Source organism: Sphaeramia orbicularis, chromosome 13 (assembly GCF_902148855.1).
Source record: "Sphaeramia orbicularis chromosome 13, fSphaOr1.1, whole genome shotgun sequence".
NCBI lineage: Eukaryota > Metazoa > Chordata > Actinopteri > Kurtiformes > Apogonidae > Sphaeramia > Sphaeramia orbicularis.
The window spans coordinates 24,489,683-24,515,114 of NC_043969.1; the positions used below are offsets into that span (position 1 = coordinate 24,489,683).

Sequence of the window (25,432 nt, forward strand, 5' to 3'; positions counted from 1 at the left end):
TATGTAGCTCAGAATAAGCCATTTATACCTGTAGCTGTACAGTGTTTATATCTCCCCTCCATATAGTCTGCAGTGTTGCACCACAAAGTTTTCAACAGCTCAGTCAGCGTCTTCTTTTTTCCCCTACATTAAGATGCCTTACCATGAATGACTATGTGTAGACCAGTTATATTATCCCCTACACCAGAAAAGTCCAGAATGAATAATCTCCAATGTTGGTTGTCTGTGGGGTTGTCTGTTGGGATGGGTCAGTGTGTTTTTACTGCTGCCGTAACCAAATAATTTCCTGCAAAGGATCAATAAAGTATCTATCTATCTATCTATCTATCTATCTATCTATCTATCTATCTATCTATCTATCTATCTATCTATCTATCTATCTATCTATCTATCTATCTATCTATCTATCTATCTATCTATCTATCTAAAACAAGCACTGATGCTGATGAGGGGCTAATGCATCTTTAGCAGCAACCCTATGTTGAACCAGCATCACCTCATGGTCACAGTCCATCTAATTACTACATCACTTTTTGGAGGAAAACTAGAAGCAGCTACTGAGAAAAAGTGTAAATATGTACACACTTCATGACTGTCAAGCCCATTATGAAGATTATTTAGACATGACAGTTTATCTAGTCCAGTCAGATCAAGTCAGGCTCCGTCTGTTTACAGTCCGACAAGATGAGAAATATCAAGCAAAAAAGTTTGTAAAAGTAAAAGTACACTGGATGATGTTTTCTAGCTTGTTAAACTGTCTGCAGATATAAAAGTTAACCAATGCATCTGCAACAACAAAGTGATTTTAGGTACATTTTTATATTATTTGAGTGACTATTTTCTTTCAAAGTCAGTAATTCTAGTTGAGAAAACCCAGAAGCCCTGACAATAATGATTTCTTGCAAAACTTACTATCAGTAGTAAGATAATAATTAGAAACAAGTGAAGTGAATGCGATTGTGATCTTGATTTATTATTTTCTCTTGTTTAACCCTTTATAGGGCACTCACTGAAATCCTCTGAAATTCAAAATTTCAACCCTAATGTGTTAGTCTTCCTCCCCTTGCCATAAAACATCCCTGCAGCACTTGCTAAAAAGTAAACACATGCAATAAAACAACTGTTATAAGGACATAAACCAACAAAAATAACTCATATTCATTATTTATGGCTTCAAAAGTTCTATAAAACCTCTCTGAATTACTGTATATTCTTATAAAAACCAATATGCTTCTTGACCTCACTGAGGCACGGGATTGGCCCCATATTTAATGTTTGCAGAAATTACCAAAAATAGTCACTTGCCCGATAAAGAGTTAAATGCATAAGCTTACATCGATCTTACATCATTTCTGTATGATCATGTTCATAAGCTAAAGTTTTAGTTAATGAACCTTCTTCTTCAGGTTTTAGCATCAAAATAATCATGAAACGAGCAGAATTATCAAATTATATATTGTGCCATTTATAAAAAAAAAATATTGAAAAATAAACACTTGTTGCTAACAAGATTTATGCAATGTTTCAAGCACTTTAGGTAAAATTTGAATGGCAACATTTTACATTAAGACCTCTAATAATCGATTTGTTAAGAGTGGATGCCTAAAGTGTTTGTGCTTTCTTTTTTCAGGATAGTTGACATGGAGTTTTTCCTTGCTAATGCAGCTTTAAAGGGGTCATATTTTGCTAAACCCACTTTTATTAGTCTTTGGTTCATTTATTTGTGTATTTGGACCTTAATAGCTCATAAAGTTTGATTTTGAACCCTCCAGGTGCTGTAAAGCTATCTTTATATTCATTTTGGCAAAAATCGAGTAGATTCTACAACCCATTTTAATTCCTGCTTAATTTGTTACGTCTATAACTAGTTAAGTCAGGACATTTGCACATACAAGGTCAAGACTTCAGATGAACATTTCTCCAAATACGCCATAACTGTTTGTCAGCAGCAGCAGTTGTAGTCCATACTGAAAACATGTCCAAACTTCGAGCCGATTACCTAAAATGTTCAGCTGTTGGTTGAACGGGACAGAGCAGCACAGCCAACAGGTGGCTCTTGTGCATTTAAAGGACCAGCGCTCAAAACCACCTTTCTGGTGTCATTACTCAGAAATAGGGTTGAAGGACCTGTGGAATTTAATTAATGAAGAATTCAGACCCAAACATAGCATTTACAGTTTATGTAGACCACAGGGAAATGTTTTAAAATGCATAATTCCATTTAAAACAACAAAATATCACTCCTTTAAATAAGATCCTGTTCATGCACTGAAACTTTCTTCACAATTACATAATATCTACTTATCTCTGTTTTGTCTTGGGTTCTGCTTTAATAATTTGCTGCAGTAAGCTAATGCTGATGCGTAAGAGCCACTGCTGATACAGCGCTTACATCACTCTTACATGTGCTTCCCATCTTCACTCTCATTCTGTGGATTTGGAAAATAAGGAAGTCAATTTGCAAGGACAAAAGAAGCTTTATTTTGTTTCTTACATAAGTCAACAAAAGAAAAATGGACCAGTTTGGTTTTGATGTGAGAGCAAAAACAGAAAAAGAAGCACTAAACATTTTGGGAGAATGCAAGGCTGTATGTACTATAAAGGATATAATAATGGACTTATCTTTGTCATAATAGTAGATGAATTATAGTATGAATAATTTGGTCATTTCCTGCCTTTTTTCTTGTAATGTGTTTACATTACAGACACACTGGTCTTGTGGTAGTGACTTGGAGGATTGTCTCTGTAATTTTGTTATTTACTTAGTACCGGGCTTTACGTAAATGCAAGCATGTGACCAAACTTCAATTCAAACACACACACATTACTTCCATCCTGTAACATACATAGGTGCCAGCTAGAGTGTTTCGCTTTGATCCTATGATTAAGACGTGTTAATTTGTGTACCTTCAGGCTGGAACAGGAAGTGGAGCGCGCTGTTCTGACCTTGGCGTCACAGCGTCCATTCTCCTGTGTACAACCTTGTTCGGCTGCCACCTCCATCCTCAAGAAATGTCTCTGTGTCTCCTTAGCACAAGTCTCCCACGCAATGCAATTTCTTGGCACTGATGCATGCAACCCTGCAAATAGATAATTCAAGCATGTGACCCACTTCTCATCCTTAGAACATACGCAGAAATGTCTACACCAGCTGGTAGAGGAGAAGGTGAGACACACAAAAACACAGCGGGGCTTAGAATAATATCTGTTTCTGGTCCTAAGATTCTAATTCCTAAATCTCAGCTAAACACTCAATAACTTTCAGCACTTGAACAGCATGTGTATTTTTTTTTCACACGCTTAGAAAAAAAAAAGCACAAAATTGTATTTTTTCCCCCATTTCACTATTTTAGGCTGTGTATCTATACCTATAGTTATTTAGCAAATTGTACTTGTTCACTCACCCATCATGTGATCAAATACAATCAAGCATGAACCAGAGCTGTTAAGTGGTAAAACCATAATCTAAATCTTTTTGTTTTGTTTTTTTTTTTTTTTGAGTGAGCTTTTCTTTAAATTGTTTGGAGGCCTGAACTAGTCTCCTTTGCTAACAAATGCTGTCAGACTGGAGAAGCATCAGTTCACAGAGCAGCTGGAGTCAACAAAATAAATCCAGTGTTTGTTGAGTATTATTAGCAGTGCTGGATAAACTTTGCATCCTCAAACAAATCAAGATTTTCATCCCTTGTCAGTCATCTTCTAACTGGCTGTGAACTGGTGGGAGGACAAGCCAGCAAATCAAGCTGTTTGTGTCAAATCTTTATGTTACACCTGTTGAAAATAGAAGATACTACTTGTTGTGTGAGTCAGAGAAATGTGGTGTTTACTGTAGTAAGCCAGACCTTGTTGTGGTCAGACATTTTTGCTCCTCTAGTGCCTCCCTGCATGTTTTACTGGATCAGTATGTGCTACTTAAATGTATGCTTTGTGTCTTACATGTGTTAAAGATATAAATATTGAGGTAGAATATATACAAAAGAAAAAGACTGTCTGGTCTTGCATTTACTTTAAGCATTCTCAAGGAAAATGCAAATGTTGTGTGTACTTCTTTGGCCTAGTTCCCTTTAATATTTTAATCTTGCAAATAAAACATACTTTGGGTGTCCTACAATATGTTTCCATTATGCATTTGTAGCGAGACATTTCTGAGCCATCACACAACAGCATTACGGTTCTGCTTTGGCAGAGCCTATTTGCTTCTATAAATGTCATGTGAAATGCTCCTGGGGATTAGTGACTGCTATGCAGCATAAAATACTAGTAGAAAACCATCATAATACCAGTGCCATTACTGTCAGAGAGACCATCGCTGGGGTTATGTGTAAGAAGTTTGCATTTCAAAGAATGTTGTTTCTTCCTTAAGGACCAGAGCGGACTGAAAGGAGCTGGCTAATCGCAATAGGTTTGACCTACATTTACAGAAAGACACCAACAGCATCCTTTATTATGCAAAAAAAAGAGCAAAAGGCGACAAAAGCAGCAGAATTTGCATACAAGAAAAGGATTTTTTTTTCTTTTAAATGTTTACTGTCTTCTTTGTTTACACTGAAACATAGCCAATTACAGAGGGATGCAGTCAGGTATAACCTTCCACTGGGAGGCAGAGAGATGAAAAGGACCAGGAGGCATCAAGTAACTGACATTTAGGAAGTCTAAAGGAAGTACATTCATGTTCATTTATGCTATTAGCTTGGAAATTGTTTTATAATCTATATGTGCTGCTATTATACATTTTTCAGCAGTGAATCTGGGCCATGGGTTATTTTATACAGGAATCCAAGTGTCCACGTGTTGCCATATTATCTGTATTTGTATTTTTAATATCTAAAGAGGGACAATAGAAGTATGTTTCTATACAAATATCATTCCATACTGTACAAGTCTTATTCCATACACTCTATTACTTAATTCATGCAATTCATTCATTTGCTTTATCTGTCTGCAAATCTGGAGCAGGTTGCAAGAACATGACAAACAGGAAATGTTATTACACAGTACAGTAAGACTGTATTTACAAAAAAGCATGAAACTGAGTTAGGAGACAAGTCAAGAACAGTGTGTATTTTCTTTATGTGGTTGTATTTTAATTTATATATGACTCACATGAGGGGCATAAACTGGGGCTGCATGAGTTACTGAAGCGTGTTGCGTTTAAAGACACTCACCTCAGTGTCCTGTAAAACGTTAACCCAATTTGACTTGAGCTTTAGGATTCAACAGCCAATGGGAAACACCGGTAGCCTCCCTTCAGCCCGCTCCGGCCAAACTTGTTCTCATGTGGATGGGAAAAGGGACGAGATCACGCTGGTTCTTATCACAAACTCACCCAGATCCACGCGTATCTTCAGAGTTCATTTCCAGCCCACTTCACGGAAACTCTCAGACTGACTAATCCAATCAAACAGGCATTTTATCTCCTCAAACATGTCTTTTCCGGGTGATGCCAGGCTGTGTCGGTGCAGATCCGGTCCTGTCTGCTCCTCGTGGGTTCTGCACAGGCTGGTGACACGGCCAGTCAGTGGATCAGGATTCCACACAAAGAAAAGCCGCTTGTCTTCATTTGCCGTCTCTCTCTCTCTCTCTCTCTCTTCCGCCCCTCTGTCTCCCTGCGGCTCTCTCTCTCTCTCTCTCCCCCCCTCTCCTTCTCCCCAGCCTTCTGTGTCCTCTCATTCTCATTTATCCCTTTTCTCCCTCCCACCCACTTTCTCCTTTCAGCACAATCCTGCAAAGCTTTACATGAGTACTACAGCACTCCTACCCACAATACAGCAAACAAACCTGTACATCTAAACAATATTATCCTATTTATCCATTGTTTATGTGGTGCACTGTTGACCTTTAAAAACCTTGAAGTACAGGGTGTCCATAAAGTCTCTTTACAATTGAACACATTTATTACAAAATCAAATTAATAGACAATTCTGTGGAAATTATTACAAAATGAAAAGTAGATATTGAAGTTTTGGTTTTTTTTGGGTTTTTTTTTGCCTCATTTAACCCATAAAGACCTACACCTCCCCTGCAAAAGCATCTGATCTAAAATGTTTAATACCTGTTGATCCACTAATCCTGAACAGTCATGGCTCAGGTGGTAGACCAGGTCATTCAATAACCGAAGAGTTGGCGGTTCGAATCCCGTTCTATCCCAGTCAGTCCGTTGTGTCCTTGGGCAAGACACTTCACCCTCCTTGCCTCCAAGTGCCACTCACACTAGTGTATGAATGCGTATGAATGTTTGGTGGTGGTCGGAGAGGCCGTAGGTGCGAATTGGCAGCCACGCTTCTGTCAGTCTGCCCCAGGGCAACTGTGGCTACATATGTAGTTTACCACCACCAGAGGGAGAATGTGAGAGTGAATGAATAATGGATCAATTATGTAAAGCACTTTGGGTGTCTAGAAAAGCGCTATATAAAATCTAATCCATTATTATTATTATTATTATTATTATTATTATTATTATTATTATTATTATTAAAATAATTGTGTAAAATGTAGTTTGTCATCTTTTCATGGTCATCAGATATGACCCATTTGGATGTTCAGAGGCTCCATAGTGAATATGGAAACACCGTCATCTTCTACAACAATGATTCACCAGTAAAACCCATGGAGTTGGATCAATGACAGTGGATGGAGACACTTGCTCTTATATTCAGTTATTGATACATTTGCTAAAAAAAAAAAAAGTCACATTTCTTCACTTTTCTCTGTTGTGATATAATAACCTTTAAATTAGCTCTGAGTTTTCATGAACATCTAAATTAAGTATACAAAATTAAATATGGTAAATACATGATTTACAGTGAAACGATTACAAAATGAAAAGTACTCATTTACTGCCATGGTACTGGATTTCTTGCTATGTTCACTGTATCGTAGCCTCACCAATGGTGTCAATGGCCTCAGTGATCATTTCCTTCAGGTTGTTGATGTCCCATAGCTTTGTTGGATACTTAATATCTTTAACGTAACCCCATAGAAAGAAGTCCAGAGGCCAATGGGCCATCCCCTCCAATCTACCGGTCTGGAAATGTTTGATTTAGGAACCCACCAACATGCAGTACCCAGTGTGGTCCAATGATATGACTGCACATGATCCCACAATGTGATTAAAAAGTTTGATAACCACTGAGTACATAAAACAAATCTGATCAACTCATCTCATTAATTGCTTTTGTAAGACATTTTTAAATTGTAAAGAAACTTTGTGGACACCCCGCTACACTACTATATTTCTTTCTGAAAGATCTATCACTCCTTTGCATTTGTCAGTGAATAGCAGGTATATTCCCATATTTAATTCATAGATCATGTTGATCTCATAGCTCACAGGTCACATACAGCCCAGTTTGATCTCAAGTGGGCCAGACCAGTAAAATAATGACATAATAACCTGTAAACTTTAACAGGCATGTTCCCTCAGGCATTAAAAACAGCAGTCATCAAATCTCTGCTGAAAAAAGAATAATTTGGACAAAGCCTTAATGCAAAATTCCTGGCCTATATCAAATTTGCTATTCCTAAGCAAAATTTTTGAAAAAGCTGTCTTTGAACAGTTAAATGACTTTTTAACCCTAAACAACTGCTTGGATATTTTCATGTCGGGTTTTAGAGCTCACCACAGCACTGAGACCGTTTTGGTCAAAGTGTTTAATGGCGTCCGCTTAAACTCAGACTGTGGCAGAACCTCTGTCCTAATACTGTTGGATCTCAGTGCTCTGTTTGACACTGTGGACCTTAGTATATTACTAGACTGACTGGAAAACTGGGTGGGACTCTGTGGCATGGTACTAGACTGGTTTGCTTCTTATCTGAAAGATAGGGACTATTATGTGTCAACAGGCAATTTTAAATCTGAATGGAAAAAAAATAATGTGTGGAGTTCCCCAAGGCTCCATCCTGGGCCCTCTTTTATTTAATATCTTCATGCTTCCACTGGCTCAGATCATAAGACACAGCAAAATAAGCTATCATTACTACGCCGATGATACACAACTTTATATCTCAGTGTCATTAGGTGACCATAGTCCCATACAGGTCGTGGATAAATGTATAGAGGAAATAATGTATGGATGTGCCACAATTTCCTTCAGCTAAACATGGACAAAACAAAAGTCACTGTTTTTGGAGCAAAACAAGAGTGATCAAAAGTCAGCACAGAGATTCAGTTATTACAACTAAGAACCAGCTGTCAGGCGAGAAATCTGGGTGTGGTCATGGTCTCAGACCTGAACTTTCAAAACCACATTAAGACCATTACAAAGGCAGCTTACTAGCACCTGAAGAATATCTCTAGGATTAAAGGACTTATGTCTCAGCAGGACCTAGAAAAACTGGTTCATGCATTTTTCTTCAGTCGATTCGATGACTGTAACAGCGTCTTTACAGGTCTGATCAAACAACTGCAGCTGATCCAAAATGCTGCCGCTTGAGTCCTCACTAGATCCAAAAAAGTTGACCACATTCCACCAGTTCTGAGATCTTTACAATGGCTTCCTGTCTCTCAGTGGATAGACTTTAAAATACTTTTGTTAGTTTATAAAGCTCTGAATGGTTCAGGGCCCAAATACATCCGTGACCTCCTTTTACCATATGAACCATCCAGACCGCTAAGGTCTTCTGACACAGGTTCGCTCTCTGTCCCCAGAGTCAGAACCAAACAGGGAGAAACAACTTTTAGTTTTCATGCTCCACACATCTGGAACAAACTAAAACTGCTGAAACTCTCAGTTCTTTTAAATCAAGGTTAAAGATGCATTTGTTTACAGCTGCCTTTGATTAGAGGTTTTTTTTTGTTGTTTTTTTTTTTACCTGCACTGCAATTCACAATTTTAACTGTTTTGATTGATTTAACATTAAATTCTTAATATTAGTCACGACTGTTTTTAGCTTTTGTTTTAACTGTCTCGTATTCTTGTTTTTATTTCTTTCTTTCCACCACTCAGGTTTAAAAAAAATGTGGTATACCAGGTTTAAAGGTGCTAGCAGGCAGTTCAGACAGCTGCCAGGGTTTCACAATGTGTGCAGGGGTAACAGCTGGATTGGGTTTCATGGTTTTTCAGACCAGGTTCACCTGCTGTTCACAGAGAAGCTGTTAACAACTGGTTGAGCTTCTGGGATTCTTTGAGTCACTGGGGGCGCAGGTAGTGAATTGCACTCACAGTGAGGCAGGTAACCCCAGGGGTGGTGGTTTCCACCGGAGTGGAGCATCCTTTCTGCACTTTCCTTCTGTTTAATGTTTTATTCTGCTATTGTTCTGTGTCATTTTATGGGTTTCAATGCCTCAGTAAAGCACTTTGAATTGCCTTGTGTATGAATGGTGCTATACAAATAAATTTGCCTTGCCTAAACAATGCTAACTCCAAACTTTTCCCAGTGTTTTAGAGAGAAAAAAGTAAAATTACATTATGAAAATGCTTACATCTACAAACTATGTTTTTAAAAAAAATGAAATTATATGAAATTACTTAAGAAAAACAAGTGCAATTTTAATAATTTTATGCCTCAGCTTATCATTTACACATGTGCATTACAACTTACAGATCACAAAGGCACAAAATGTTTGGTAATAGGCATCATATTGTTAAAACTGCACTTTCTTCTCTGAAGACCTTTCAGGTTGTTCATATTTGATGAGGTTATTCACACTTTTTGCTGAAGGATTGGTTGATATTTTTGTGTTATTTAAATTTTTTGCACCATCACAAAGAGAAAATTTTGGAATTGTTGTTATTCATAGCTAATTGTGACAGTATTTTCCTGGTCTGACTCATTTGAGATCAAATTAGGCTGTATGTGACCCCTGAACTAAAGTGATTTTAACTGTTTTTTTGTTGTTGTTTTTTCATTTCACAAATTTATCCCACGGGCCAGATTGCACTCTTTGGTGGGCTGGTTTTGGCCCACATGGCTGCATGTTTGACACCCCTAATATAGATGTTCATAAAAGCTGGCAGTACATTTGTACTACATGGGTTTTATTGGTGAATCAATGCTGTAAAGCATGATAGTTCGGAGCCTCTGAACGTCCAAATGGTTCATATCTGATGACAATGAAAAGCTGAAACTACATTTTACCTGAATAACTATTAGTATCAATAGGATTAGTGGTTCAATATATAATAAACATTTGAGATAGATGCATTTGGTCACCAGTGGCGTTTTGGGTCTTTAAGAGTTAAACACAGAACACTGAGTCTAGTTTGTTGTTGCCCATATTCTCTAAATCTATGACATGCTATGTTTGTAATTTCAATGCTTTATTGGTGGAAATGAATACTGTGACACACAAAATTTCCGTATCAATTCGTCCAGACTTCAATTTGTCATATATAAATTCTGTCGACAAAACAACCAACAGCCAGAAACATGAGGGAAAGAGATAACAATAAAAACAGTAAAAAGTGGAGTTACTATAATAATAACAACAAAATACAATTAAATAAACTAACTTCCAACCATACCTTGTTTTAGAAATGATTGTAAAAAAGGCTGTGGTATTACTGCAAATCTATGAAATTAAGTATGTAATATGTAAGTATGTGTATAAAAATAGGACAGAAGATAAAAATACATTTCATCAGGATCACATTCAGGAGATGATACAAATATTAGTTTTGTTTGTATTAGTGTAAGTGTTATCCATGATGTTGGTTCAGCTCTGTCTCTGTGGATCAGCACAAACAACAATAAAGTCAAATCATAAATAACAAAGGATAGACTGTTGCATGGTCCTGACCTCTGTGACACATTGACTGGAATGATCTTGTTACTCCTACATATTCTTTTCACTGTTGCGCATAGTTTTTGTTGGTCATCTTTCAGGCTATAGCACTATCAGACCGACTGACAGTAGCCCTCTTTGTGTGTCTGCTCTGACTTTATTATTCCCTTTCGACTTTCGAGTTCTTTAAATAGAAAAAGTCTAGCATCATGTGAGTACAACAGAGAGTACAGTAGAGCTTCTTGCTTGAAACATGTTTTGCTTTTGTGACATTTTCTTGGATTTTCTCTTTGGGTATGTTTAGATGCATTCCTTTCCTATTTTTGACTGTCTCTGTATTTCATTCCTGTTAGTAAATGCCTCATGTTCCAGCTGATGTATGTGTTGTGACTTCTAAATAGGGAGATTTTTCTGCTTGACGACACTGCACATCTCCTCTTTCACAGTGGTTTATGGCTGTAGGACGGACCAAAGTTAAGTAAACATGTGGACATAGAAGGTGACTGGTAGCATATTTCCATCATGCTTCTACAGCACCTGTCTTGCCAAGTTGTATCTGATTGCATTGGCATTGGCAGCCGTCAGTTGGTAAATATTATATGAGTATACCGACACATGGTCATGTCCTTGAGTACTGTGGATGCTACATTACTCTGTCCACACAGCCTGATATTAGACTCAAATTGTCTAATTATATGTTGTTTTTTAATGACTTGCATTTTTTATTCATTTTTTCCAAACATATCACATCATCACACATCAAATACTAACATTAGAGCACTGGTAAATTACCCACCTGTAATCAGAAGGGGTCTTCATATCAATATAGTGCAGTGTTTTTCAACCTTGGGGTCAGGACCCCCCGTGGGGTCACCTGGAATTCAAATGGGGGTCGCCTGAAATTTGTAGTAATTGATAGAAATTAAAACTTACTAATAACAAATATATGGTGAGTTGAGAGAGACAATCCCAATACATTAAAGGCATGACAAACTGTGAAGCTGAAACTGAAGCACTGTGGTACTGTTTATCTGTCAAATGTTCATTGTGGTCGGTTTCAGATGCTGCAGCTCTTTCATAATTCATAGTTTGAGTTATTGTTTGTTCAGTATTAATTGTCAGCCTTGTAAATCCAAGCTGGACTGACTGTCCATATCCTGACCAAGGAAAATCAAATTCTCACTTTGTGCAGTAATCTACACCTGTCTTTTCTGCCTCTGTCCATAATAATATACATTTTATAGCCTAAACGTCCTCTAAAATTAACATTTATTTGCAACATAGTATAGACAACTATTACATGATCAAAAACAAATTCATTTTAGCCAAAAAATATCTCTGTTTTGAATGTCTGGGGTCACCAGAAATTTGTGATGTTAAAATGGGGTCACGAGCCAAAAACGGTTGGGAACCACTGATATAGTGGCTTTTTATCCTGCACACATCAGCTTTGAGTGTCCATGTATATAATATATACATACACCATAAATATCTACACAGAGGTGTCTAATCATAATATACACACATACAACCGTAAGGTATGTGATCATTGTCTTGTCAGTGTGAATCTTCTTTGCCTTTAGTCTTTGAAATCTAAAGATTCCAGGTATTATATGGGTTTTAACTACAGTTGTGGTATCAGTCTTGTGGATCCTGGATGGCACGACCTGTCATACCCGCAGCCAGACGTTAGTCTGGTTTTGTCTGTCTTTTATGTTTTGTTTGTCATTTCCTGTTTTATTCTGTTAAGTTTCCCCTCATGTGTCTTGTCTGTCGTCTTTACTTCCTGTTCCCTGTTCTCCCTGACCTCTTACCTGATTACCTGTCTCCGCCCTGATTTGCTCCACCTGTGTCTAGTTGTCTTCCCTCCCTTTTGTGTATTTAAACCCTGTCTCTTCCCCTAGTCAGATGCCAGTTTGTAACTCTCGTAGTTCTAACCAGCGTTTTGACCTCGTCTGTTCGTTTTGTCTGCCTGTTGTGACCCTTTTTGGATTCCTCGGTTTTTTGCCTTCTGCCTGCTCCCTGTCGGTTTTGTCTGCCTCATCTGATTTCCTGGTTTCGATCTTCTCGCCCTGACTTTTTGGTACGTGAGTATTTGTCTAGCCCTTATGTCCTGTTGCCTGAGTGATAGCCTGCCTGTGTATGACCTGTTTCTGTCCCTGACCTCCCTTTGCTTTTCCCCAGTCGGGAAAAATACCCCAAACGCCGCTCGGGGAGACGGGCTGCTGCCCTCGAACCGGAGGACGAATCAGAGGAGGATATCTCCAACCATTATCCTCAAGATTCTGTCACTATTATTACTCTTACACCTCTGTGTAAATAATAAATCTTTTGAACCTTATTTTTGTGTCCGAGTTCCTGCATTTGGATTCAGTGTTTGTACTAACGCCATCACACGACCTCCTCCTCTTAGGTGACCAACTGTAATCAACTCTTTCAGATTAAGCTTTCCATTGGAAGCTCATGTCTTAAAACATTAACGAGTCACCTGTTGTTTTGCAGAATATCTATATACTGCCATGGTGCCCCAATTAGTGGCATCAAATGGGAGTTCATTAACTATCTCTGACCAAAATGATTAAATATGCATAGGGTAAAGAAAGCTGTTCGAGCTTTTAATAGCCATCTCATGATGCTTAGATCAGTTCAGAAAACATATACATAAAAAATAACTGTATGCGTTCCAAACCTATGCAAAATAATGCAGCCCTTTACAACATGTTTTTAAGGTGAGATAAACATTACAAGGATTTTTTTTTTTTAATTATTTGAGGAATAAAATGCTTCTTTGTATTTCTGATTCTTTGGAAATTCACTGCACACACACACAAAAAGTCACACAATATTTTGTTGGATTGCTGTTTGCTTTGAGTGCAGGAAGCATCTGCCGTGGAATCATTTCCATCACATAGTGCTTATGCCATGTTTATTTACATCCAGTGATGCCTCACATTTTTACCCACTAGTGTGATGAGAGTTGGACCGCTACGTAAAATCCTCTCCATCACATCCTAAGGATTCTCAATGAGCTTCAGGCCTGCCAGTGCATATGTAAAAACCATGTGTCATGCTCCTTGAACCACTCTTTCACAATTTGAGTCTGATGAATCCCAGTATTTTTATCTTGGAATATCTTTGTTTTCAAGGATGAAAAAAATCCACTAGTGTTCAGATTTGATCATTCACTATATTCAGGTTCAGCTGACCTTTTTTAATGGATGTAAAATGCTACTGAACCTAGACCTGACCAACTGAATTAACCCCAGATCATAACACTGCCCCCACAAGCCTATACTGTAGGCACTAAGCATGATGGGTAATCACTTTATCTGCCTCTGGAACAGGTTTTTTTTGGTTGGCTGGGCTGTATTAGGCCTAGTAGCCTAATAGGTGGTAACAATAACACTTTGTTTTCACAATAGTTTGTCACTACTCTCAGCACAAATATTGCAACTTAAAGAAACTACAGAGCTTCATGTAAACCTACTTTCAGCCCACCCTGAACCTTATGATCAATCTTAATATTTATATTAATGGTTTATTTTTGTCGATTGTACAGTGGAGACACTGTACATAAACATTATGTAGCAATGTGAAGTCATAGTGTGTGCATTACAGTTAATTTGTAATATCATGTGATTTTCCTACTGCAGGAATAACAACTGAATATTACTGCAGTTTCAACATGTTTTAGGAGCTGAAAACCCAGAAGAATTAATTGTGGTAAAGTAATGGGAAAAATATCACTTGTCATGTCAAATAACACAGACTATATATGTTTTTCGGTGTTATTCTTGAAATATAATTGAAATTGCATGTTTTTTGTTTGTTTGTTTTTTTGATTACTCACGCTCAAGATGCATTTATATTTAAAGTGGAAGCAGCATAATCTTGATACATCAACATTTTATGTTGATATTACACGAGATGCATACTGCATATTTTGTTGTATATTTCCTCATTTATTTTCCATTGCCTATCTAATCAAAGTTCTTTTTCTTTTATGGAAGATACAGATCTTATGAGGGTCAGAGGATACTGGCATGATCTTATGTTAAACAGCTTACATCCAAATTTCATTCCCCTGTGAAAGTTTAATAGGGATTAAAGGACTGGGTTTAGTCTACTATGTTCACTATGCAGGCCAAAATCTGAAAACACCATGTACAAGTAAACCTTATGTTAATAGTCCTGTTTCAGGTTCAGAGTAATACCCTCTCTTCCTGTGTTTTTTTGTTGGTGAAACATAAAATTAAGATATATATCCATCGTTTACCATCAGTTGTCAGATATGAGCCAGTTGAATCTCAAAATTTTGATTCCTTTTTTCTTGTCTTTTTGATTCAAACAAATGTGCATCTTCTCTCTGAGGAAAGTCAGTTTTACCATAAATACAGGTCAGATTTAGCCAGCGTAGTGTGGACATTTCTTCAGTGAGGCAGGTTGAAGACTGCAGAGGGAATATAGACCATCTACACCGGTCATTTGATCTCAGAGTAGATTTTATCCCCATGAATGCTCATTATCCACAAAGGTCCAAGGGTCACATCTAAGGAGAGTGTGGATTAGCAGGAAGAGAAACTGAATGACGTTAACATTCTCAGACATGAACCGTGACAGAGAGAACAAGATGAACAGTCAGGATTCAGAAAGAAATTTAACACGTTACAGTGAGATTCCTGACAAATCTAGAGGTTTAACTGGAAGAAATGCCCCAGTAAAAACAAGTAAAAAAATTAATGTAAGGTATTTTTGCTTGAATTAAGCAAAAAAATCTGCCCGTGGAACAAATGAAAATTATCTTGGTGGCATTTCTTGAAATAAGATTTTCAAGATCTATTGTCTAAAAATAAGTTCTTATATCTCACTGAAAAGTTACTCTTTAGGTGATTATGTCTTATTTTAAGTGTGATGAGATATTTTGACTAGAAATGAGAAAAATACACTTGGTAAGATTTAGATTTTTTGCAGTGAGCCTATAAACAGGAGCAGCGATCTCAACAACCACAGATAAAATGTATATAAAGATAAAGGTCTAAGTGTACAAATTTGGTGAGTCCATTGAGTGGATGAAGAGGAAGCGTCTGGATGTGTCCCATACTCAGTAGTGAATTCCAAGGTTGAAAAAAATTCAATCACATATAGAGTCCACTCAAAACAACATCAGTGGGTGTTACTTTCAGTCCGTACAATACAGAACATATGGGCCAATTATCAAACTCTCTATACCTAAATTTATCTTACAGCTAGACTAAACTCAAGGACCAGACTAAACTTGGGGATTACTTTGATGGTATTGTCATAGCTTTTAAAAAACAATCATTAAAGACAAAAGCACAAACTCTGCGCAGTCCCCAAACCCCCAAACCAGAACCGCCTGTGGCAACGCATAGTTTTGACTGACTGAAAAATGAACTCATTGCACTCAGCTTAGGCCCTGGTTTTGTAACACATCTCACATCTCTCTACCTTTTTTTAAGCTTTACTGTGGATTAGATGCATGATGCAACACAGAACACATAAAGAACTAAATGAAAACAGCTAAAGCAATTATTGATACCTTTGTTTGTGGATAAAAGTAGTTCACAAACAGTGCAGAGTGACCTAACTGTTAGTATATATCAAACATCTAACATCTAAAATTAACACTTTACAGTTTTGTGGCAAAATGTAATATTATGAAGTGTGGGTTGAAAAATATAGACTACTACATATGCAGTGTTTGCTGTATTTCTGGCTGCCAGCCTTAGGTGAAATGAAATGGCTTTTTACTGTTGGGACCTGAAAAATGAATAAACTGGTTCTCACAGCAAGGGTGTGTCATTGGCTCCTTCTGTGGGATGTGGAAATTTGATGTTCTCTCCTTTAGCCTTTATAATAATAGATTCTTTCTGAGGGATGGCCTGCTCTTTATTCTATTGACTCTGTCCCCTTCTGAGCCAAGGTTTTCTGTGATACCATGATGAATAGCTTCACTTAATTGTACTGGTTTTGCTGCTAAGAGGATAATTATAACTATAATAATTAGCAACATAGAAAATGCATGAATATCCAACAGCATTCTTAATTTTGAAGATAAAAAAGACAGGCAGAGCTGTAGTTGAAGAGTCTGAAGGCACAGAAATGGGCTTTATGTAAGATTCAACTTGGCTATATGCTACATTATTGGAACAGAGGTTTAATTCACTGATTAAAATATCCAAGACATTAATTTTTAAAAGTGTTTCAAATATTTCAGGGTTTTTTTTACCTGACAGAATCACAGCATAACACAGCTTTATAAAAACTAAAGAACAAAGCAGACACAAGTGTAGCATTTATAAATCTTATTATTCAACAATATTCACATTACAACATCAACACTGTTCTGCTAGTGACAGGTTCTAATAATCCCAATATATTGTATAGTTACTTTGTAGTACGTTATCAAGAGGCACTTCCAGCATGTCTGGCAATAGAGGAGCTACAGTATTGTGTCTAAATTACAAAACAGTAAAAATAAATATTTTTCTAAAACTTTTATGTTATAGTTTTGAATCTGTACAGTATATATTTTTATACAAAGTCAAACAATACTAGAAATAAAATGTTACTGTACTTAAATACTGGTGAATCACACGATTTCCCCATCCTGTAGGTATTGCTACATGTGTTAAGTGCAAGATACTGGAGAGAAGAAAAGAACAGAGTCTCTGAAGCGCTAGCTATATTAGGTAAAAACATGTCACTCTTGTTTGTCTTGCTTTAAAGGTGGTGAAAACATTTGTTTTGGTTTCCTTCGTGACAAACAAGGGAAGCTGAAGAATATAGCATTCAAACAATGTATACACACAGTACATACATGTGAAAATGGTATGGCACAGGAGCATAGCCCCCTTTTGTAATGGCTGAAACAACAAACAATACAAAAAGGAATGTTTTGGTTCAAACCATCAAAAGAAAGTACACGGGCTTCAGTCTGAGAACAGAAGATTTGGTCAGTACCATTGTAGTGCTACTGCTGCTTAATGATGGCAGTGAAAAAAGAACAGACACAGGCAGAACCTGTGAACTCGGGTTTGTTAAATGAAAGCCAATGCGTCCCCTTTAGCTTCTGTCCTGTCCCTATACATGAACTGTTACAAAGGTCAGCTTCTGGATAACATCGACACAAAAAGAAAACATGCTTCTTTGAGGGCTCATTTTGTGCAGATCACAAAAAAAGGTTCAGAAAGCTTCTTTGGTTTGCACAAGGTAATCCAGTGTGCAGCAATCCCCTTCTTCCTGTTAGAAACTACAGATACTGGCTACGATTGTGTTCAAGGTTAAACTGACTGAGAGACGGTTGAGCTGCAGTTGGACCATGGACTGCCGTTACATTGTGACCCAGTTTAATATTGAATAAAACAGTTTGAAAGTAAAGACGTGCATTATGATGGCCATGGGATTGCCTGGTACAAACCGCTGACCTGTGTAGTCACAATGAGAAAAACAAAGAGGACATTATCTTCATACTGTGGAGGCCAAACATCTCTTTTCCAATATCTGTATCTGAGACCAGAGGCGAGTTGGCCAGTTCATTCATCCCACATGGCTTTGCGAGACACACACTCAAATGTTTAGTATTGTTTGTGACCATAGACTGTTTGTGACAAAAATAGCTAACCCGACGTCTATCACAGCTTTGATTAAGTCTCTTTGATTGCTGTAGTGTAGTGTACACAGTTAGTGAGGCAGGATCGAGAAGGGAACATCAGAGGAGGGAAGCGCCTGTTATGACTGACTCCCTAGTGAGCTTCAGCTTCCTCTGATCACACACAATTCATAGTCTATACACAATCCCAAATATAATAGCGGGAAATGGACTTGTAAAAGGGTGAATTAGGAGACAAATGTCCATTGCATTAGTATGTATATTATATTGCATGTGAGGCATCAGTACTGGCAGGTAGGGTATTTACAGTGCACAAAGCTCAAGCTCATTCATACATATGTGCTTAAATGCATGTTGTGTACAGGAGGTTTGTGCAGCTTGCTTAATTTTAGAGAGCACAACTTTGAGATCTAAGTTGCTGTAATATTAAAAATGCCCAAAGACCCAAGTCATTGCCTCAGATGAGCCACAGCCATATAGAGCAGTGATTCATCAGCTGGTGATAATACAGAATGTCTACTGGTACAGGTGCACGCATGACAAGGCAAAGCAACAAGAGGCCTCTGGAGGATGTTTGTCCCAGTTAAGTGGATTCATAAATCCACTTGCAACTTGTTGCATTTACTGGAAATGCATTGCTGCCATTTGCAGATGCATTTTTCCGTGAGTCAGATCTCAGGTTCCCTTTATTTCATTTTCTAAGCAACACTATCTATAAAAACAAGTTTTTATTCTTTCATTTTGTGGTGATTTTTCTGTCCAATTCAATTAATTATCATTATTATTTAATTCAAATTGACATTTCTTCTATGAATGTATCAGTTAAGTTCAGTAAACAATAATAAAAAAAGAAATCAGACTTTAAACATCGATTAAGAACTCTCAACTTGAACTTGAACACAGATAAGCTCATGCTTCGGTTAGCACAGGCTGTCTTTTTCTTTTTAGAAGTAAAAACAAGCTCAACAACTGCACCCTTTTGTAAGTGCAGGGAATAAGCAGTCAAGGGCATTATGTTGCACAGTTTATCCCTCCTTTGCACAATTGGCATTTTAAGAACAGTGCAATGGATACACTTGAGGATTTAGACAGTATTAACAGAAAAACGCTAATTGAGTAAAGAAAATGGGTCACAGTAGTGTAGCTAAAGCCAATATAAACTTAGACAATGTCTGCAAACAAATCTGTTTGGCTCGTCTGTGGTCTAAGTGTAATGGACTAGTTGCATAATGTGTTCTTTATCCTCAGAAGAGGAAAACAATGATTTACCAAATTTTAGGACTGGGCATCTTGTCATTTTGCATGTACCCCCGCTGCTGATGGATTTTGTACCTGCATTGTTCCAGGAACGAGACTTACTTTAATCTGCACTGACTGTTTTCCTGCTAAAAAGCTGGAGTAACACTATTAAATATTTATCTACCCCAGCTACTGCTACTGCAGAAGGAACATTTTCTAAACAGCTTAAGTGTAAGGAGGTAAAAAAAAAAGTGCTGTCAACTTTACTGTACGGTTTAATTGCATTGGTGTCTACATACCTGTAATATATCTGTACTTGGAAATGAAGATCACATTATATTAAATCCGATCTATCTGGCTCATCTTCAGAGAGATACATCCAGAGGAATGTGCGGAATGAGAAACGTGGAAAGGATCTGAGACCCCTCTAACCCTTCATTAGCAGCTACAGGTCAAGCTGAAAGGCTTTGCCTTTCTCTGTTATGACTAAGCCTCATTACAAAGGCTGTTCTTCCATTTCACACTTTTCTCTGCCATCTCTAATATTAATCTTTGAGGACATCAAAGGTGAACAACACCATAACCTGTCAGGCCATAGGCTCTATCAACCGTAAGAACTACTTATTGAAATAAAACTGTGTACAGGCTGACAATGATTTGATTTCACTGGAACATGAGCTTTCTATATTGCACTTTTGGCAAACTTATGAACTCAGACTTTGCCGTGACAATCACATCTCTCACTACTACTAATAACTCTTACATATTTTACTGCTACATATATAAAATACTTTGACTGCATTGGTTTAGTTTAAACACAATAACTTATAAAGCTTGCACTCAAATAATAGATTCATAATGAATACTTTTTATTAATTGCTTGTAAATTTTAGATATATGCTGTATTAGGCTTTGTAGCTGCTTTCATGACTCAGGATATTTTAGTGAAATATTTGCTTTGTGCAACAAAATAATGAAAGTTCAAGATCTGTTGCAGGTGTGTGGGTCCTGGTTTGCAAAGGGTGCCACAATAATTTTATGTCTCACTGACATAAATCCCAAGGGTGATTTAGAGCTATGAGTCAGCTCTGGCCTGAAACACTATAGCTTACTGGATTACTTTCCTTTCTGAAGATTTGGCCTACATACCAGGCTATTACTGTATATTGCAAAGATGCAATAATTCCCCTCAGTACTCTACTGTTTAGTGTAACATGTAAGCAGAAAATCTGGGGGTTATAATGTATAGATGTAATATTTAGTCAACAAATGCACCACCTTATTACCTAGTTACAGTATGTGTCTTCTGAGTCAACCAATGTCAGTAGACTTTGGGACACAGACAGAGATAACTGGAAAAATAAATATAATATATGTTATAATGTTACTAAATTCTACTCCCTTATTACTAGTAAATCAAAAGCATCCCAGACAGCATCATCAGTGGCAAGTGAAAGGGCCTGTACACTGCAAATCCTTGTATTTCAATCAGTTTCTTCCTGAGTTATGTGGCCTGGAAACATGTAGGTGTGTTGGACTGACTCCATATCAAAAAAAAAAGAAAGAAGAAAAGAAAACGTGACTAAGGACAAACAATCAATTGTGTTGTATGTTTTTCCTTGAGTGAGAATAAAGCTTTTAGAGCTACAGGGTTCTTTGTTAAATTTCCTATTTGTAATATTGTGTGAGTGCTTGTGTCTGTGGGTGCGTGCGATGCTTGTGTGGGTGTATGTCTGTACACCATCTCTGTACACCCCCCCTCCCCATCTCCTGCTGAAATCCACAGAGCTGAATCTCAGTGAACACAACTTTTTCCCTGGCTTTCATCCCATTGTCTACAAGGAGAGGGGGCTTGTTGCACATCCTTGACCAGACGGATGGCTCCACAGTGAGCTGATAGCATGGGAGAAACAAGATGGGTGTGTGACAGTGTATTAATCACTGGTGGGGTGAATGTGGGAATCAGCACGGTTGGCCCATACAGTAGAATGGGCAGCCTGGGTGAGGGCAGGGTACCAGATCCAGACCAAACTAACACTACAGTAAAAACAAATACAGCTCATGTTCTTTCTCTTTCTTTTTCAGCTAGTTCTAGTCACTTCATCTTTTGCTCATCTCACCTCTCTCCCTTTGTTAGACGCACTGGGCATGCATCGGCCCTGTCCTCAAACCCTGTTTTTGTTAGGCACATATTACCCAAAACATCTTCTACAGTGTTGTGTCGAAGTGATGTGCTGGCTACCATATCAAGAGTTTAGTTAGGAAAGAATCATTTTAGACAACGTTCAGATGCCTGGTTTAAGAGGAGGTCAAAGTTCATATCACTCTGGCTCCTCCTCTTTTTCCCCTGAAGTCTCGGATTGAGGGAGGATTTCCTCTTCCTCAATAGCTGCCACCTCTTCCCTTTCATCAAGGCAGTCAGCTGACTCCTCCTCCTTGCTTGCTTGCTCCTCCTCTTCCTCGTGAATGGCTGTGATTGGTTCAGTGGTGCTACCGATGCCGTTCAAGTCCTCTGGCTGAGCCTCCACCTGGACTTCAGCTGAAATGACTCTTTTCCACATTTCATGGTTCTCCAGAAGATGCTGGGTGATCTGGCAAAACACTTTCCTCCGGCTCTTCTTTTTGGTTTCTTGTAGCTCTGTCAAAAAAAGCATAACAAACAAAAAGAGAAGGAAACTCAGACACTAAGAGGTGACATTTTACAGCTGAACAAATCAATATGTAAAACACTGAAGCTAGAGACAGCAAGAAACTGGCTAATCAGTACCAACAGGACATTTTACAAACTATAGGTATCGACAGAATTTAGTATCAAATGGTATTTGATGCTAATATCAGGCTTCTCCACTGGGGTTAACAAAGAAAAAGTAAAAAAAAAAAAAAAATCAACAAATACAAATCCATACCTAGTTACTTTGATACTCAATTGTAAATTTATTGATCAGTCACTTTGACTCTAATTATTATTAGCAATAATCAGTAATCCATTTTTATCGATCTACTCTTTTATTTAGATATGTATTGTGCTATGTATAATGTATTACAGTCGTAGATTATGATGGATCTTAATTTTTCATATGATCTACTTCCCCTGGGCGTATAGATAGTGTACCACAGGTTGCTAGCTTAGAGCATTGATTTAACCCATAAAGACCCAGTGTTCCTCCTGTGGCAGCTTCCAAATGCATTTTTCTATCTATTTAATCAGTCTTAATTGATTTACCACCATTTGTTATAATATTATCCTCTGTATTTTGTGTTTTTCAATATAAATCCTGTATTTTCTTACACTTAATTTTCTGATCATGTAGATGTCCATTAAAGCTCAGATTAAAATTGTGTTTTATTATATCAGAAACAGAGAAAACTGAAGAAAAAGTGACTTTTTCAATAAAATATGTTATTAACTGAACATAAAACAAGTGTCTCCATCCACTGCCATTGATCCAACTCCATGGGTTTTACTAGTGAATCAATGTTGTAGAAGATGAAGGTGTTTCAACGTTCACTACAGACCCTCTGAAAGTCCAAATGGGTCATATCTGCTGCACAGCAAAAAAATGCAGTGTCAATATTTCAGAGTCAAGCTATTTTAACCTAGATAGAGTATTTATAGCTCTATGGAAAGAAAACCAGATCTAACAGTAGAGTTAAAAGTCAGTGTAAAGTTCTGCACAGATGCAGTGTAAAATTCAACTCTGCAGAGTGATGATTAGTGCCAGGCTGCAGCATTGCATTGGGGGTACTGGACATTTTGCTTGTGTTCTATTTTATGTGCAGGGGTTCAAGGGAGTTTTGTGTTAATGTTTGTTTAGGTTAATATGTCTGTTTTACAACGTGGATTGGCCTTTTTATGTTTTTTTTAATTAATGTGACACCATTAGTCAAACCTGTAGGCAGAACAATGCCTTACCTGATTGTTGCTACAAAATGGTTGAATGGAGATCGGGGAAAGGTATGATTGCTTTAACAAAAATTAAGTCCTTGTGTGAACTGAAACCAACAGAGCAAACTTCCACCCTTCATGACCCCCACCTTGGGGACCCCTGCAATGCTACACTGTTACAATTTTGGCATAGGGTGCAGACTGAAGTTGAAAATAACAGTGCAGAGAAATAACAAACTAAAACAAACTCTCAGTCCTGGTGCTACTGGATCTGAGCGCTGCTTTTGACACAGTAGATCACCCAATTCTTTTAAACAGACTGAGACACCTGGTGGGCCTCTCTCGTACTGTTTTTAACTGGTTTCAATCCTATCTCACAGACAGGAAATTTTTGGTAAGTATGGATACATGCTCTTCAGTGATCCATGAAATTAGATGTGGTGTGCCCCAAGGATCAATCTTAGGCCCCATACTTTTTAATTTATATATGCTCCCACTTGGGGATATCATCAGGAGACATGGCATCAACTTTCACAGCTATGCTGATGATACACAGCTGTATATTACCATGTCTCCTGAAGACACTCGGCCAGTTGATGCCCTTTTTAACTGTATTTTAAATATTAAAACCTGGATGGCAAAAAACTTCTTAAAGTTCAACCAGGGCAAAACTGAAGTTTTAGTTATCGGTCCTGAGGCTACGAGAGAGAAATACTTACCAAAATTACAAGCATACTCTTTCAACCCATCTGTACAGGTAAAAAACCTGGGTGTTATCTTTGACTCTGAGCTCACTTTCATCCCACACATTAAATCTATTGTAAAAACAGGTTTTTACCATCTTAAGAACATAGCCAGAGTCCGTCCAGTTCTCTCTCGAGCCAACACAAAGATGCTGATGCATGCTTTTATTTCCAGTAGGATTGACTACTGTAATGCCCTGCTTTCTGGTCTTCCCAAAGATAGAATCTCACAACTGCAACTTCTTCAAAATTCAGCCGCTCAAGTGCTGACGAAGACCAGAAGGTGGGCTCACATTACACCGGTTTTAAAATCACTGCATTGGCTCCCCGTGTGTTTCAGGATTGATTTTAAGGTCCTTCTAATAGTCTTTAAATGTCTTAATGGTCTTGCGCCTTCTTATCTTTTAGACTTGCTTTTACCCTATGAACCCTTGCGGACCCTGAGGTCCTCTGGCACTGGCCTTTTAACAGTTCCAAAAGCCAACACAAAAACTCATGGCGAGGCAGCTTTTCAGCATTATGCTCCTCGCCTCTGGAACACCCTGCCAGGGAACCTCAGGGCCGCAGAGAATGTAGAAATTTTTAAAACGAGGCTCAAGACCCACCTTTTTAATTTGGCTTTTAACTGATGCTTCTGTTTTATCTACTCAAAGGTTTTATAGTTATATTTAATATATATATATGTCTTAAGATTCTTTTAACCAGTGCTTCTGTTTTATCATTTTAATGTTTAATATTTTTATTATTTTCATATATGTCTTAAATTTAGCTTCTTTTAATCAATTCTTTTATATCTTTTTAATGTTTCTTATTCTCTGGTGTTTCATCAGAGGGAGCCCTCCATGCCGGGGGGCGGCTGTGGACTCCGGGGGCTGTGGCGCCTTCTCTCACTGAGGTCTGCTCCTTTCTGGTGGGTGTGGGGCCCCAGTTGGCCCTCTCCCACTGGTTGGGATGCGGGGCTGTGTTGCTGGTGCCTGGTTGCCGGGGTCAGCGGCAGCCTCCTGGTGCGGATGGCTCCCTGAGACAGCACCTCCTCTTTACCTTTTACTTTTACTTTTACATTTTTGTTCTGGTCCACCCGTGCTCAGCCAGTCTTCTTAAGTATGTGTGAGCTTGTGGGTTTGCATATATATATGTGTGTGTGTATGTGTGTGTGTGTGTGGGTGGGTGTGGGTGGGGGGCGGTACTGATTTTTAAACTGATATGTA

At 37.9% G+C, this 25,432-nt stretch overlaps 2 protein-coding genes across 5 annotated transcripts in view; both read right to left on the minus strand.

The window, feature by feature from the left end:
• The window catches only part of LOC115431464 (solute carrier organic anion transporter family member 1C1-like), a 45,315-nt gene extending 39,732 nt beyond the window's left edge, over window positions 1-5,583 (minus strand). For 2 of the 3 annotated variants that reach the window (XM_030151844.1, XM_030151842.1), the window contains exons 1-2: window positions 5,327-5,583; window positions 2,908-3,080 (exon numbers count right to left, since the gene is read on the minus strand). In XM_030151844.1, the coding sequence (XP_030007704.1) occupies window positions 2,908-3,003 (96 nt within the window). In that variant the 5' untranslated portion in view covers window positions 3,004-3,080; window positions 5,327-5,583. Of the gene's footprint in view, window positions 1-2,907; window positions 3,081-5,165 lie in introns of all 3 variants that reach the window. The other variant, XM_030151843.1, reaches the window with a different exon arrangement.
• Window positions 5,584-17,034: 11,451 nt separating this feature from the next.
• The window catches only part of LOC115431462 (cGMP-inhibited 3',5'-cyclic phosphodiesterase A-like), a 71,558-nt gene continuing 63,160 nt past the window's right edge, over window positions 17,035-25,432 (minus strand). Inside the window, exon 16 of one of the 2 annotated variants that reach the window (XM_030151838.1) lies at window positions 17,035-22,233. In XM_030151838.1, the coding sequence (XP_030007698.1) occupies window positions 21,917-22,233 (317 nt within the window). In that variant the 3' untranslated portion in view covers window positions 17,035-21,916. The remainder of the gene's footprint in view (window positions 22,234-25,432) is intronic. The other variant, XM_030151839.1, reaches the window with a different exon arrangement.